Source organism: Pan troglodytes, chromosome 1 (assembly GCF_028858775.2).
Source record: "Pan troglodytes isolate AG18354 chromosome 1, NHGRI_mPanTro3-v2.0_pri, whole genome shotgun sequence".
In the NCBI taxonomy this organism is placed as follows: domain Eukaryota; kingdom Metazoa; phylum Chordata; class Mammalia; order Primates; family Hominidae; genus Pan; species Pan troglodytes.
The window spans coordinates 136,752,560-136,764,282 of NC_072398.2; the positions used below are offsets into that span (position 1 = coordinate 136,752,560).

Below are 11,723 nucleotides of genomic sequence, written 5' to 3' on the forward strand. Positions count from 1 at the left end.
AATACAATAACCAAAGGGTGTCAATTAATAGAAAGATTATAGTGGTGTAAACATACTGTTCTATACTCAGTCCTGTCCAATCAGTTTTTTAAGTTTGTTAGGAAAACATACAGAAGGAATAGTAATTAATTGTGCAGATCAAAAAGTTTCAGAGGGAAGAAGTAATGTGCCCAACCAAAAATAAGTATAAAGACCTGCACCCAGGTTTAAAAAAAAAAAAATTCAGGCTGGGCGCGGTAGCTCTCACCTGTAATCCCAGCACTTTGGTAGGCCAAGGTAGGCAGATCACCTGAGCTCAGGAGTTCAAGACCAGCCTGGCCAACATGGCGAAACCCCATTTCTACTAAAAATACAAAAAAATTAGCTGGGTGTGGTGGCGGGTGCCTGTAATCCCAGCTACTCGGGAGGGTGAGGCAAGATAATCACTTGAACCCGGGAGTCGGAGGTTGCGGTAAGCCAAAATTGCACCACTGCACTCCAGCCTGGGTGACAGAGCAGGACTCCATCTCAAAAAAAAAAAAAATCAAACACATCAAGGTGAGGAGGGGGAAAGAAGGGAAAACCATTGTGAAAGCTAAATACAAGTGAAAAATATTTGAGAGTCATAAAAATGAATGTAATTTCATGCTATTTTAATGAAAGCTTAACATCTTAGGATCTTTAATGAAAGCTTAGGACAAGGTAGGTCACAGTTCTCTGCTAGTGTGCCAGTGAGAAGACACTTTGAATGCCGAATTCCATTTAGCACTGCCTCTTTAAAAGGTGGAGAAATAAAGACTGTCATATTCAGGAAGCAGCAACTGAAAAAATACAGAAACCTAAAACCATGTCACATAAAACTAACTTAAGATACTTTCCAACTCTGAAAGTAAATGATCCTATCAATTGAAAAAGGCTTCTTTTGGGAGATTTTCATGGGTGTATCTGAGGAAATTAGGAAGGCTCAGGAGTTTTTAAGAAGCTAACAAAGGTATGTTTTGTTGTCCTTTTAGTTTTCTTTTAGCAAGCATAGGAATGAGAGCTACCTTTTATTTACTGAGCACTGGGTTAAAACGTTTTCTCCATTAATCCTCACTTAACTGCTGAGTGAGTGAGTAAATACTACTATCCCTGTTCTACTGAGGTTCAAAGAGGTTAAGTAAATTGACCAAGGTCACAGATCTGACAAATGGCCAAAGGAAAAATTGAACCTACATCTGACTCTAAAAACTATTCTTTAACACTATGCCAAACTACCTCCATAATAAAGATCAAGTAGCTGCACAAAAAAATGTTCATTTTTGCAAATTATAAAATACGTGCAAATTAAAATAATCTTTCAAGACTATTTTGCATCCGTAAAGTAGAAAAAATTTTAAATATCCCCTAATGATGAGTAGGTAATTAAGTCAGCATTCATTCATAGTACTGCAAATTGGCACAACTCATGAAAAGTAATACATCAACCTGTGTAGTTTAAGAATGCCCACAGTTTCCACAAACACTAAGGAAATTCATAAGCCTCCATTCATTAATCCTACTTCTGGCAATTTATTCCAAGGAAGTTATTCAGCAGAGATGAAAATGTTCACTTGCAAAAATATACCAGTATAATCCATAAAAATTCCGGAGACAGTCTAGATGCTCAATAGCTAACAGGAAAATAAACTAAGATATTGCCACACAGAGGAATATTTATGTATTTCTTTAAAAGTACAGTTATGAAGGTCATGTACAGGGAAATATAGGAAAGAGGTATGCTTTAAATGAAAATAACAAAACGTACGTTATAACTGTAAAAATGCACATAAATACAGAATAAAAGGAAACAAAAATAAAACAATATTTGTATTATGGTTATAACATTATGGATGATTTTTAATTTTCTTAAATTGTCTTTAATGTTTACACTGTATTAAACTGTCAAAAGCAGGTGATGATAGCATTTTTTTAAGTTTCTGAGACTTGCTTTACCTGTACATTATAGGGGGTATAAGTGGTCCAGCTCCTAAAGAGCTCATAAATATACTAAAGACAACATTTACATTTGTAGCAAAAAGAATGTGTTATTTGAAACCACATAGTAACCACAGCCCCCCAAAAATGAGAATCTCATTTGTTGTTGTAGAGTCAAACAAATATGAGTGTCTACTATATATTCCAGCCACAGTTCTAGCCACTGGGGCTATAACTGTGAATAAAATAGACAAAAATTCTTGCCTTTGTGGAACTTAAATGCTAGCAGTATGTATATACTGCAAACATATACAACAGACAAGATAAATATGTAAAATATATAGCATATTTTATAGTGATAAGTGCTAAGGAGAAAAGTAAAGTCAGGAAGGTAGACGGGATGCTATTTTGAGTGGCAGGGGCCAGGCACAGTGGCTCTTGCCTGTAATCCCAGCACTTTGGGAGTCTGAGGTGGGAGAATCGCTTGAGCCTAGGAGTTCGAGACCAGCCTGGGCAACATAATGTGACCTTGTCTCTACAAAAAATATTAGCCAGGTGTGGTGACGTGTGGCTGTAGTCCTAGCTACTTGGGAGGCTGAGGTAGGAGGACTGTTTGAGCCTGGGTGGCAAAGGTTGCAATGATCCAAGATGGTGCCATTACACTCCAGCATGGGTGACAGAGTGAGACCCTGTCTCAAAATAAATAAATTAATAAAAATAAATCAAATGGCAATAGAAGGTCCCACTAAAAGGATGTCTGAAAAAAGACTGAAAGAGTGGGGAGAGTAAGCAATGTGAGTATCTGAGGAAAGAGCACTTCAGGCAGGGGAAACAGCAAGAGCAAAAGCCTTGAAATAGAATGCCTACCCAAGGATGTGAATGTGCCAGTAACTGGGACATATAATTAATTAAACAACCTGTACTCAGTTCCCCCTAGCAGACCACAGATAGCTACACAGTTCTCAGAACACTGCTCTGGGCCTGATCTGCCTCAGTTGGGTTCAGTACACAGCTACTTTGGCTGGCAAATTCTTCAATGCTTTTTTTTCCATCCAAGGTTGCTTAAGCATCTCTTTTTTATTTTGAGGATCCAAACGGGTCCATATAACATCTACTCATGGGCAACTGTAAGGGTCTCAAACCGCTCTAGCCCCTCACATGATTCATGCTTGCACTTTGCAAAACACCCAGTGCGCCTGTGAAACTGAGAAAAGTGAAGCCAGCCCCTTCTAGAGCTTGATTTGAATGGGGCAGATTTAAGGAAGGAAAGCTGAATTTTGAAGTTTGCAGGAAAGTTGTAGAGGGGTTAGCAGTAACGTAGTGCAGGGAGTAAGAAGCTGGAGATATAAGGACACCCAATGGGTAAAGAAAGGCCCAGCAGCAGGCAACAGGGCTGAGACTCAGGACAAAAAAAAAAAGTCAAGAAATTTCCAGCAGTGGGAATGTCCAAGAAACTTCTAAATAAAAGCATTTTAAGCTGTTCACTATGCTGGGATATAATCCCTACCACTCCTCCCAAATTTTCAATAAAGCCCTACTATAAATATCTGCTTTGTGATTGATTATTTAGAGAAATCAAGGCAGACGCCAAAGAGACAGGCTCAAGAGACAAGATGTAAGTACCTTCTAAAATAGAGCAGAAAGTGCTCCAAAGGAAGCGAAGTAAGATGTCACTAAAAGAAACACAAGCTCCCTGAAATTCCTGAGAAATATTTAGGAGAGGAAACTGTGTTCCCACCATTTATAGATGGGGGCTTTTAAAAGCAGGAAAATCACCCCATAAGCAGGTGGACTTTGGTATACCTAGCTAGATTATACCCAGTCAAGCAATGAATAGATAAAACAATAAAGGTATTTAAATGCATGCTTCAGAAATTTTAAAAGAGGTGATCATCATTTAGATCATCTGGAGTAGTTAAATAACACTTCATGGATAGGGTGACCCTGACCTAACCCTTCAAGGATGACAAGAGTTGGAGAACACAGATATCATAGAAAGATATTCTAGGTATGAGTAACAGCATGAATAAAGCTCCAAAGCCAAAAATGAGTGTGGCCTGTTCAAAGAACAGTGTAGAAACTGTCCTATTTGGAACAGAGAGTACCCATTGGCAGGCAATGGCATATAAGATTAGCCAGGTAAAGTGAGACCAGATTGAGGGAGGCTCTGAAATCCAAGATGAGAAATCCGAACTCTATTTGACAAGCATTGATAAGAAGCGAAAGAAACTGCTTTGTTCTGTTCTGTTTTTTAAAGATAATAAAATACTATGGCTATATAGACTGGTACCATTCCCTGCCTTCTAAAATTGGCCCACTGATTTCCCACTACCCAGGTCAGGTTATATATGCTCAGGTACACAACTATTACTTCCGCAAAAAGAATGTTTCTATTCATGTTTGTACTAGGCATCTCCAAATGCCTGTCAATTACGCTTAAAAGTTCTTCAACTATCCTATGTCATTTATCCTCTCTATAAACACTGTCTAACCCACGACATAGCCAAACTAGGGAATTAAAGATGACTCAGTTCATGCCCTCAAGAAACTCAGGATCTGATGTAGGCAAAAGTCAAGAAAACAAACTAGTACAATACAGAATGGTAAGTGCTAGAGTAGGGGATACCTAGAGCAGTAGTCTCCAACCTTTTTGGCACCAGGGACCAGTTTTGCGGAACACGATTTTTCCACAAATTGGGGTTGAGTTGGGGGATGGTTTCAGGATGAAACTGTTTCACCTCAGATCATCAGGCATTAGATTCTCATAAGAAGTGTGCAACCTAGATCTCTCACATGTGCAGTTTACAATAGGTTCACGCTCCTATGAGAATCTAATGCTCCTGCTGATCTGACAGGAGGCGGAGCTCAGGTGGTAATGCTCGCTTGCACAGGCTGTGCAGCTGGGTCCTAACAGGCCACCAACCTGTACCAGTCCACAGCCCGGGGGTTGGGGACCCCTGGCCTACAGTATCATAAAAGCAGAGGACACTTACATCAGTTTGGAAATCAGAAAAAGACAGAAAACACCTAAGACAAAGTGTTGACTGAGTCTTGAAGAAAAAGAAGTATCAGCTGGGCAAGTTGGCTCATGCCTGTAATCCCAGCACTTATGGCTGGATGAGTGGGAAAAGTAGGGAAGGACCACACCATGAATACAGAAAGTTTGTATTTTAGAGTAGATTAATGATTTTAATGAAGGAATATTATGATCATATCTGAGCTTCTTAAAAAGAGCTCTGGTGGCAGTGGAAGATGGATTGAAAGGGCACCACAAAGTTTCTTCCTAACATAAATGCAACAAAAATCTGATAAAGGATGCTGTAACAGTCACTTTATTCCAGTTATCCACTCCTACCCCCTTTCTAGGCTTAACACACATCCTTCATGAAGCCCTCCCCAACCCTTCCCAAACACATTAATCTTGTCTTTCTCAAAACTTCTAAGACATGTCTATCTGTACATTTCATTCTGCTATCAGTGTTTAAGTTTCTTTTCCCTAACAAGAAGGTAAGCTCCCTGAGAAAACAAGTCATATATTTTTGTAATACACACACACACACACACACACACACACACACACAATCTTATAGCTCCCAGTACAGTAATATAACATTCTGAAATAGACACTTCCTTTAAATAGCCCTCTTTATCCATGAGTAAAAAGATTCTTCTTTTCCCCATAAATAATAAAATAAAATGTAAGATTAGGCAAACTAAGGTGAAAAAGTTAGCTTAGCAGTGCTGGAATCAGGAGTGAATACAAGCTGATCAGGAATGAATACAAAGGAACTTTCTGGTGAGATAGAAATGTTCTAATTTGTCAATAGGGATGTGTTACATAATGTATCCATTTGTTCAAAAAATGTATAACTAATATTTGTACATTTCAATGTATACAAATTTTACCTAAAAAACCTATAAAAATAAGGGGTGACAGGCAGGTTGATATAGATGAAACAAGAATATAGAATGTTGTTGGTACTCCTTGGGTAAAGTGTATTGGGCAATCCTTGTATTATTCTATTTATTTTTTATATGTGTGAAATTTTCCACAATAAAAGGTCAGAAACACACACACATATATATGAGATTTAACTGAGTGAAAAAAATTACATTAACAAAAATTAAAAGTAACCCAGAACATTTAATTACTCATTCTCCTAATGTTTGGAATAATGTTACACTGTAACTTTTAAAGTGATTTTACTAGCTCTATTACCTATCCAATTCTAAGGGAATATATATTCTAAAACCAACCTACTATTAACAACATAGACAAAAGAAGGCCAAGTAGCCAGTTTCCTTAATTAAGCACCAGATATTAAAATTAATTAGTTCTGTTACCAAAGATATTCAAAAGGCCACTCAAATATAAAGTTAGAATCTTCTAATCTTCAAACTGTGATACCAAAGGTGGTGACTAAAAGATATTGGTAAGCTTCTGGAAGTACAATATCTACAAAAATACACTCAATACCATTTTTAATGGTTTCAAAATAGTTCAATCATTTCATCTCAACAATTTAAACTTCATGATTATCTGCTCAGAATCTGCAATCTCCTCCAACAAAATACTGTGTAAAATAGAGATTTTCCCCACTCATCCCAATGCAAAAGACTAATAATAATCTTTTGTTCAGTACATCTCCTGCTAAAGAATTTAATCCCCACAAAAGCTCACAACATTTCTCAAAAAAAATTTTTTTTAGGCATTTTACAATGGCAAATGAGCAGCTAAAATTATTTAATAAGGCAAATTCTATTATATTATTTTACTTCTATCGCTACTATTTCCCATTAGATTCTGTTTAAAATTTCCCTTACCAATAATCTATGGTTTTATAAACTGGTTTAGTAGTTAGGTGGACTGTGACTGGATGGGGGCATGAGGAGAATTTCTGGGGTGCTGATAATGTTCTGTTTCTTGATCTGGGTGCTGATTACACGGGTGTGTTCTACTTGTAAAAATTCTTCAAGCTCTATGTGTACTATATGTATGTGGCATGTATGTGATACTATATCACATATACATATAATCATAAAAGTAATCCAGAACTTGTAGGGCTGTCCTCGAGTCCCCTCCTCCATATTAAAACACCTGTTCTATGCCCTGAAACACTTCTTTGCAAAAACAGAATTCAAGTTAAAGGACCTTACATCTTCTTTCTACTGGCATGTTCCCAGGTAACAGGTAACTTCTATTTGCAACTGGGAGTTCATACAAACCAACAGAAAAACTTGCTTTTTATTTTCCCAAATTAATCCTTTTAAAAGCAAACTGAATAGAAGAAAAATGAGTAAGCGCTGTATTGCCCAGACTATGCTGCAAATCATTTTCAACTCTGTTAAATGGATTTAGGAAGGAAAAGAAAGATCATCACTTCAGACTCTAGTAAGATAAAAACAGAAGGCGGCTAGAAAGAACTTAATGGAAAGGGTACTATAAACTAGAAGTCTATTTGTGTTTTAGTCCAAATTTTACTACTAATTAGATATTGTAGGCAAATCAAACACGGGAGGCAACAGTACATGGTCAGAGGAATGAATGAAATAAAATTCATGAAAGTAGTATGTCAAGATTTAATACGAAATATTCAATGACTGGCAAGAATGCTTGGGAAGTAGCCTTTTCTCTTTCACTTGTCCAGCAAATAAAAATTGCATGTATGTGACATACATACCTGTATGTCGCAACCGTAATTCAGCTCTCTCTTTTTTCCTTTTTCTGAACTGATAACCTCCCAAAGTTAAATCTAAGCACTGAAATTCTCCCGCGGTGGAAGCAGTGGCGTGTCATTAAAAAGGAGCTTGATCCTCACCTAAACCACACTCTCATCTTTCACCTACAGAGCCCAGGAAGGAAAACATTTCCCTGTAAGTCCGACAGAACCGATCCAGCCTTTCCGGATGAAATGCCATCGACCAAATGTTCACCGACCAAAGGGTTCACCGACTCCAAGGGCTCACCACTTTAGACGGCAATCCTGCCAAGTGGACCGGGAATAGTTTCATAGAAGCCACCCTCGCGACTTTCAACAGCAGTTAGTCGGGAATCGAGCCAAACCTCGTCCAAGTGACTTAGACACCAGCCTCCAGCCTGGCGAATCCAATCCCCATCCTCAATCACACATCCACATCCCCAAAACAAATCCTTCACCGTCTGGAGATGAGATGGCAAAACCAGAACACACCCAGAAAGTTGACACAGAAGGGGGTGATGTAGGGAAGGGGGTGGGGGACACACCGCGTCCCCCTCCCACCCCCAACTGGAGGCCGCTGCCTGAGTGCTGGCTGGGCGCCGGTTCGCCCGCGGGCGCAGAAGAAGAATTCGCACTCCCGGGGTGGAGCGAGGTCGCCGAACAGGCCAGCTGGGACCGACGCCGTCGTGGCGGGGACTCGCGGACACCCTGACACTGAAGCCCCACGGCAGTCGCGGTCGGCCCTCTCTCCGCCCGACCCCGTCGGGCAAAGAGACCTGTCGGCCGGGTGGGGAGAGAGAGGGCGCGGGGAGCGCCCGCTCCGGCCCGGGAAGGCTGCACGGCTACGGGCCTTCTTACCCGTGCAGGCCGAGGGCGCGGCGCCGCTTGTGGAGCAGGCAGAGCAGCAGGAACGCGGCACCAGCCAGCGAGGAGTTTCGCGCCGTCAAGTACTTGCTGAAGGCCGCCATGGCACTGCCGGTACCAGCGAGCCGGCGAGGGGACGCGGCGGCGGCGGCGGCAGCGGCTACCTTACTGCACGAAGCGCGGGGGAGACTGGGAGGAGAGCAGAGGGCGGGGCCGGCCGCGCAGGACCGCCCCCTGGCTCGCGCCGCCGCGCCGCCCGCGCTCTGGAGCCCACTTTGTACTTTGGCTCGGCGGGAGCGCGCTCGGCAGCCTCCGTGGGCGGAACAGTTCCCGGGACGCGCTCTGCGCACGCGCGGACTCCTTCAGAGTCTCCGGAAACGCGGCGCGGAGGAGCTGTTGCTACTCAGCCCTGCGAGGCGTCAGTGCTGCCCCTGCCTCACCCCTACCCTCCCACTCTTCGCGCGCACACCCCGGCTTTCACAATAACTGGATGAGCGGGCCTGGCCTGCAGCGAGGACCTAGTGGGCCCTGCCTCTCCACTCCCGCGGTGATGTACCGTTACCACCCTCTTAAAGGAGCCCAGGAAGGAGGCGGACGGCCCCGTCACAGAGCGTGTAGGGAAAACACAGCACAGTGATTATCAGGACGAAACCAAACAATCGGAACTCCGCAGAGGTGTAGGGAGATGTGAGGAGAATGACACAGATCAAAGAGCTTTTTCCAAGCCAGTATTTTCCAAACCGCGGGTTATAATCTCTAGCGCATTGTGAAATTGGTTTGGTAGATCGGGATCATCACCCTCCGTTTTTAATAAAATTGAGAATAGAACAAAATAGAAAAGTTTCACAGTACATCACGTAGTAAAGGAGTTGTTTAGAGAAATTTCGATTTCAGTGTTTTGCACGTATGTATCGCCACCGGCGATGTAAAATGTATTTATGCAGATCTGGTCAGAAAAAAGTTTGAGAAACACTGTTCTTTGCAAAGGGACATTCAGAAGTAACAATCGTGCGTTGTGTTAATGCTGGCCTCACTCCCAGAATCAGAAGGGCTTTGCAGATTACAACATTCTTCTCCTGTCTGACCCTATGTTGCAGGAATTGTTATCGCCAGCATTGAGCCTAGCATATATACAGTAACAGTGAATCGCTGTTTTCAGCTGAGGAAACTGGAGAAAAGCAAGTGTGTCAGAAAATAAGCTCATAAAACCTCGCATAATGCACATACATATTAAAGTAGCCTACAAAGTAGTGGTGCTGTGCCCTAGGTGTTTTCTCAATATACATGAGCCGTTGCCTAATACAGGTTATGAGGATCACAAAGACGAGGTACAATAATAGCATGCGTATAGAGGTGCTCAACAGTGAATTCTAAATTATGCAGAACTGAAGCTCCTACTAATTCACTATTTGTCATGTGGACATTTTCATTACCTGGAGGGGCAAAGGGTCTTGGCCCTCTGAAAGTTAACTGAAAACCGCTGACATAAGGCAGATTAATAGAAGAAAAAATTAATAGGAGAAAAGGCATACAAATTTAATGTGTATACATGGGAGCGTTCAGAATGGAGACCCAAAGATACGTGGAAAATTGTCCATTTTTGTGTTTAGGTTCAACAAAGTATGGACAGCTATGTAGAAATGTGATTGGACAAAAATGGTATAATCTAATGCTAATAGACTGAGTGAGGACACCCAGCAAGGCCCGTCTAGATTCTTCTTGGCCTTCTGAGCACCATTCCTTCCTTCTGGGTATAGGGCAGGAATGGAATGGAGCTCTTACGGCCTACAGTCAAAAAAGGCAGGTCAGATAATTTCTTTATGGCCAGATTTTACAGAAAAAGGGGGAGGGAAAACTAGCAAAATATGTTTAGGCTTTTATGGCTGGCTTTAGGGGATAGAGGTTCTGGTTTCTACATCTTGTCTTGAGGAATAGGGATCCTAATATCTATGGCTAGCCTAGGGAAATACAGGACTGAGAGACAGGAGGGCCAGAGTAGGGCAGAGAACTTTTGCTACTGAGACCTTCATTTTGGAGTATTGTGTTGTGAGCCCCAACGACCTCACATAATTTACGTAATTAAGTATGCCTGGCACAGATAACACAAGGATGAACAGATCATGGAGATCATATTCTCCAGAGGCTGTTAGAGAAGAAAAACATGTAAAAGAAATCAAGTATAAATGTGGTAAGTACTATATTAGAGATATGAACAAGGTGCTATGAGAACACAAACATGAAAATATTTAGTTTTGTCTAATGCTTTCAATAAAGGCTTAAGGCTTGACAAAGGTGATTCTGTAGCTAAATTCTAAAGGACCGCAGGAGTCACTCAGGAGGACAAAAGAGGAAATTACTAATTCAGTAAAAAAGTGCTAGAAAAGAGTTGGGAACCTTGTGAGAAAGTAACGGTATCATCTTAGAGTTTGTAACAGTGAAGGAAGTACAAGCAAGATTAGTCAAAAACAGTCTAGAAAATAGATTTCAAAACAGTCAGAGGGAAGATAGAAATGATCCATTGACAAAACATTCTAAAAGTTATCCTTGTTCAAGAAGCATGGGAGATTCTAAAAAATTACACTAGTTATTCGAGCTCAAATAATTTTAGCTATTGATAAAGCCCATCTGACAAAAATCACCAGGACCAAATCTGTAACCCATTAAGTTTATTAATTTGCTACAGCAAAAGATACTATACAGCAGAGGAATTGTGGCCATGTCTCAAAAAAAAAAAAAGGAGTCATTATAGTTTTTAGAGAAAGAGAGGAGTTTAGGTAAAATCTAAATAAAGCAGTGCTTGATAGGCCTAAAGCAAATCAGATCTGTATGTAATATCAAACCTGGGCTGAGAAGCAGATTCAAGATTCTAGTTCTTAGAAACATACATTTAAGATTAATGTAGAATATTGTGTCTGAAAATCCCTTATCTGAACTTCTGCACTGGAAATGGAGACTGCTTCTGTAACTCAAAGTGACTCAAAGAGTTCAAATCTGCCAGGCAAGAAAGGGATGTTCTGTTCTCACTGATAGAATCTCAGAACAACAAACTTTCTAACAGTCTAGGATATTAGAGAACAAAATTCCTCAGCACTATGTCCTTTGATAATTAACAATGCAATTTTGCAAGTTCACACTTCATAATATTAAATAATAAAGAAAAACAGAAAATGTGATTTTATGGGGGAGATCTCCAAGAGCTCTGATTTTTAAAGAATTTGAGCTACT

At 40.8% G+C, this 11,723-nt stretch overlaps 1 protein-coding gene across 8 annotated transcripts in view; it reads right to left on the reverse strand.

The window, feature by feature from the left end:
- Positions 1–8,826, reverse strand: part of ABCD3 (ATP binding cassette subfamily D member 3) — a 100,544-nt gene extending 91,718 nt beyond the window's left edge. Inside the window, exons 1-2 of one of the 8 annotated variants that reach the window (XM_063799475.1) lie at positions 7,903–8,224; positions 7,617–7,778 (exon numbers count right to left, since the gene is read on the reverse strand). Coding sequence is in view for 5 of the 8 variants with exons in the window: in XM_016922715.3 (XP_016778204.1) it covers positions 8,493–8,602 (110 nt within the window). In the remaining 3 variants the exon portion in view is untranslated. Of the gene's footprint in view, positions 1–7,616; positions 8,229–8,492 lie in introns of those variants that run through there. The other 7 variants (XM_016922715.3, XM_016922737.3, XM_016922704.3 and 4 more) reach the window with 7 other exon arrangements.
- Between the last annotated feature and the right edge of the window lie 2,897 nt (positions 8,827–11,723).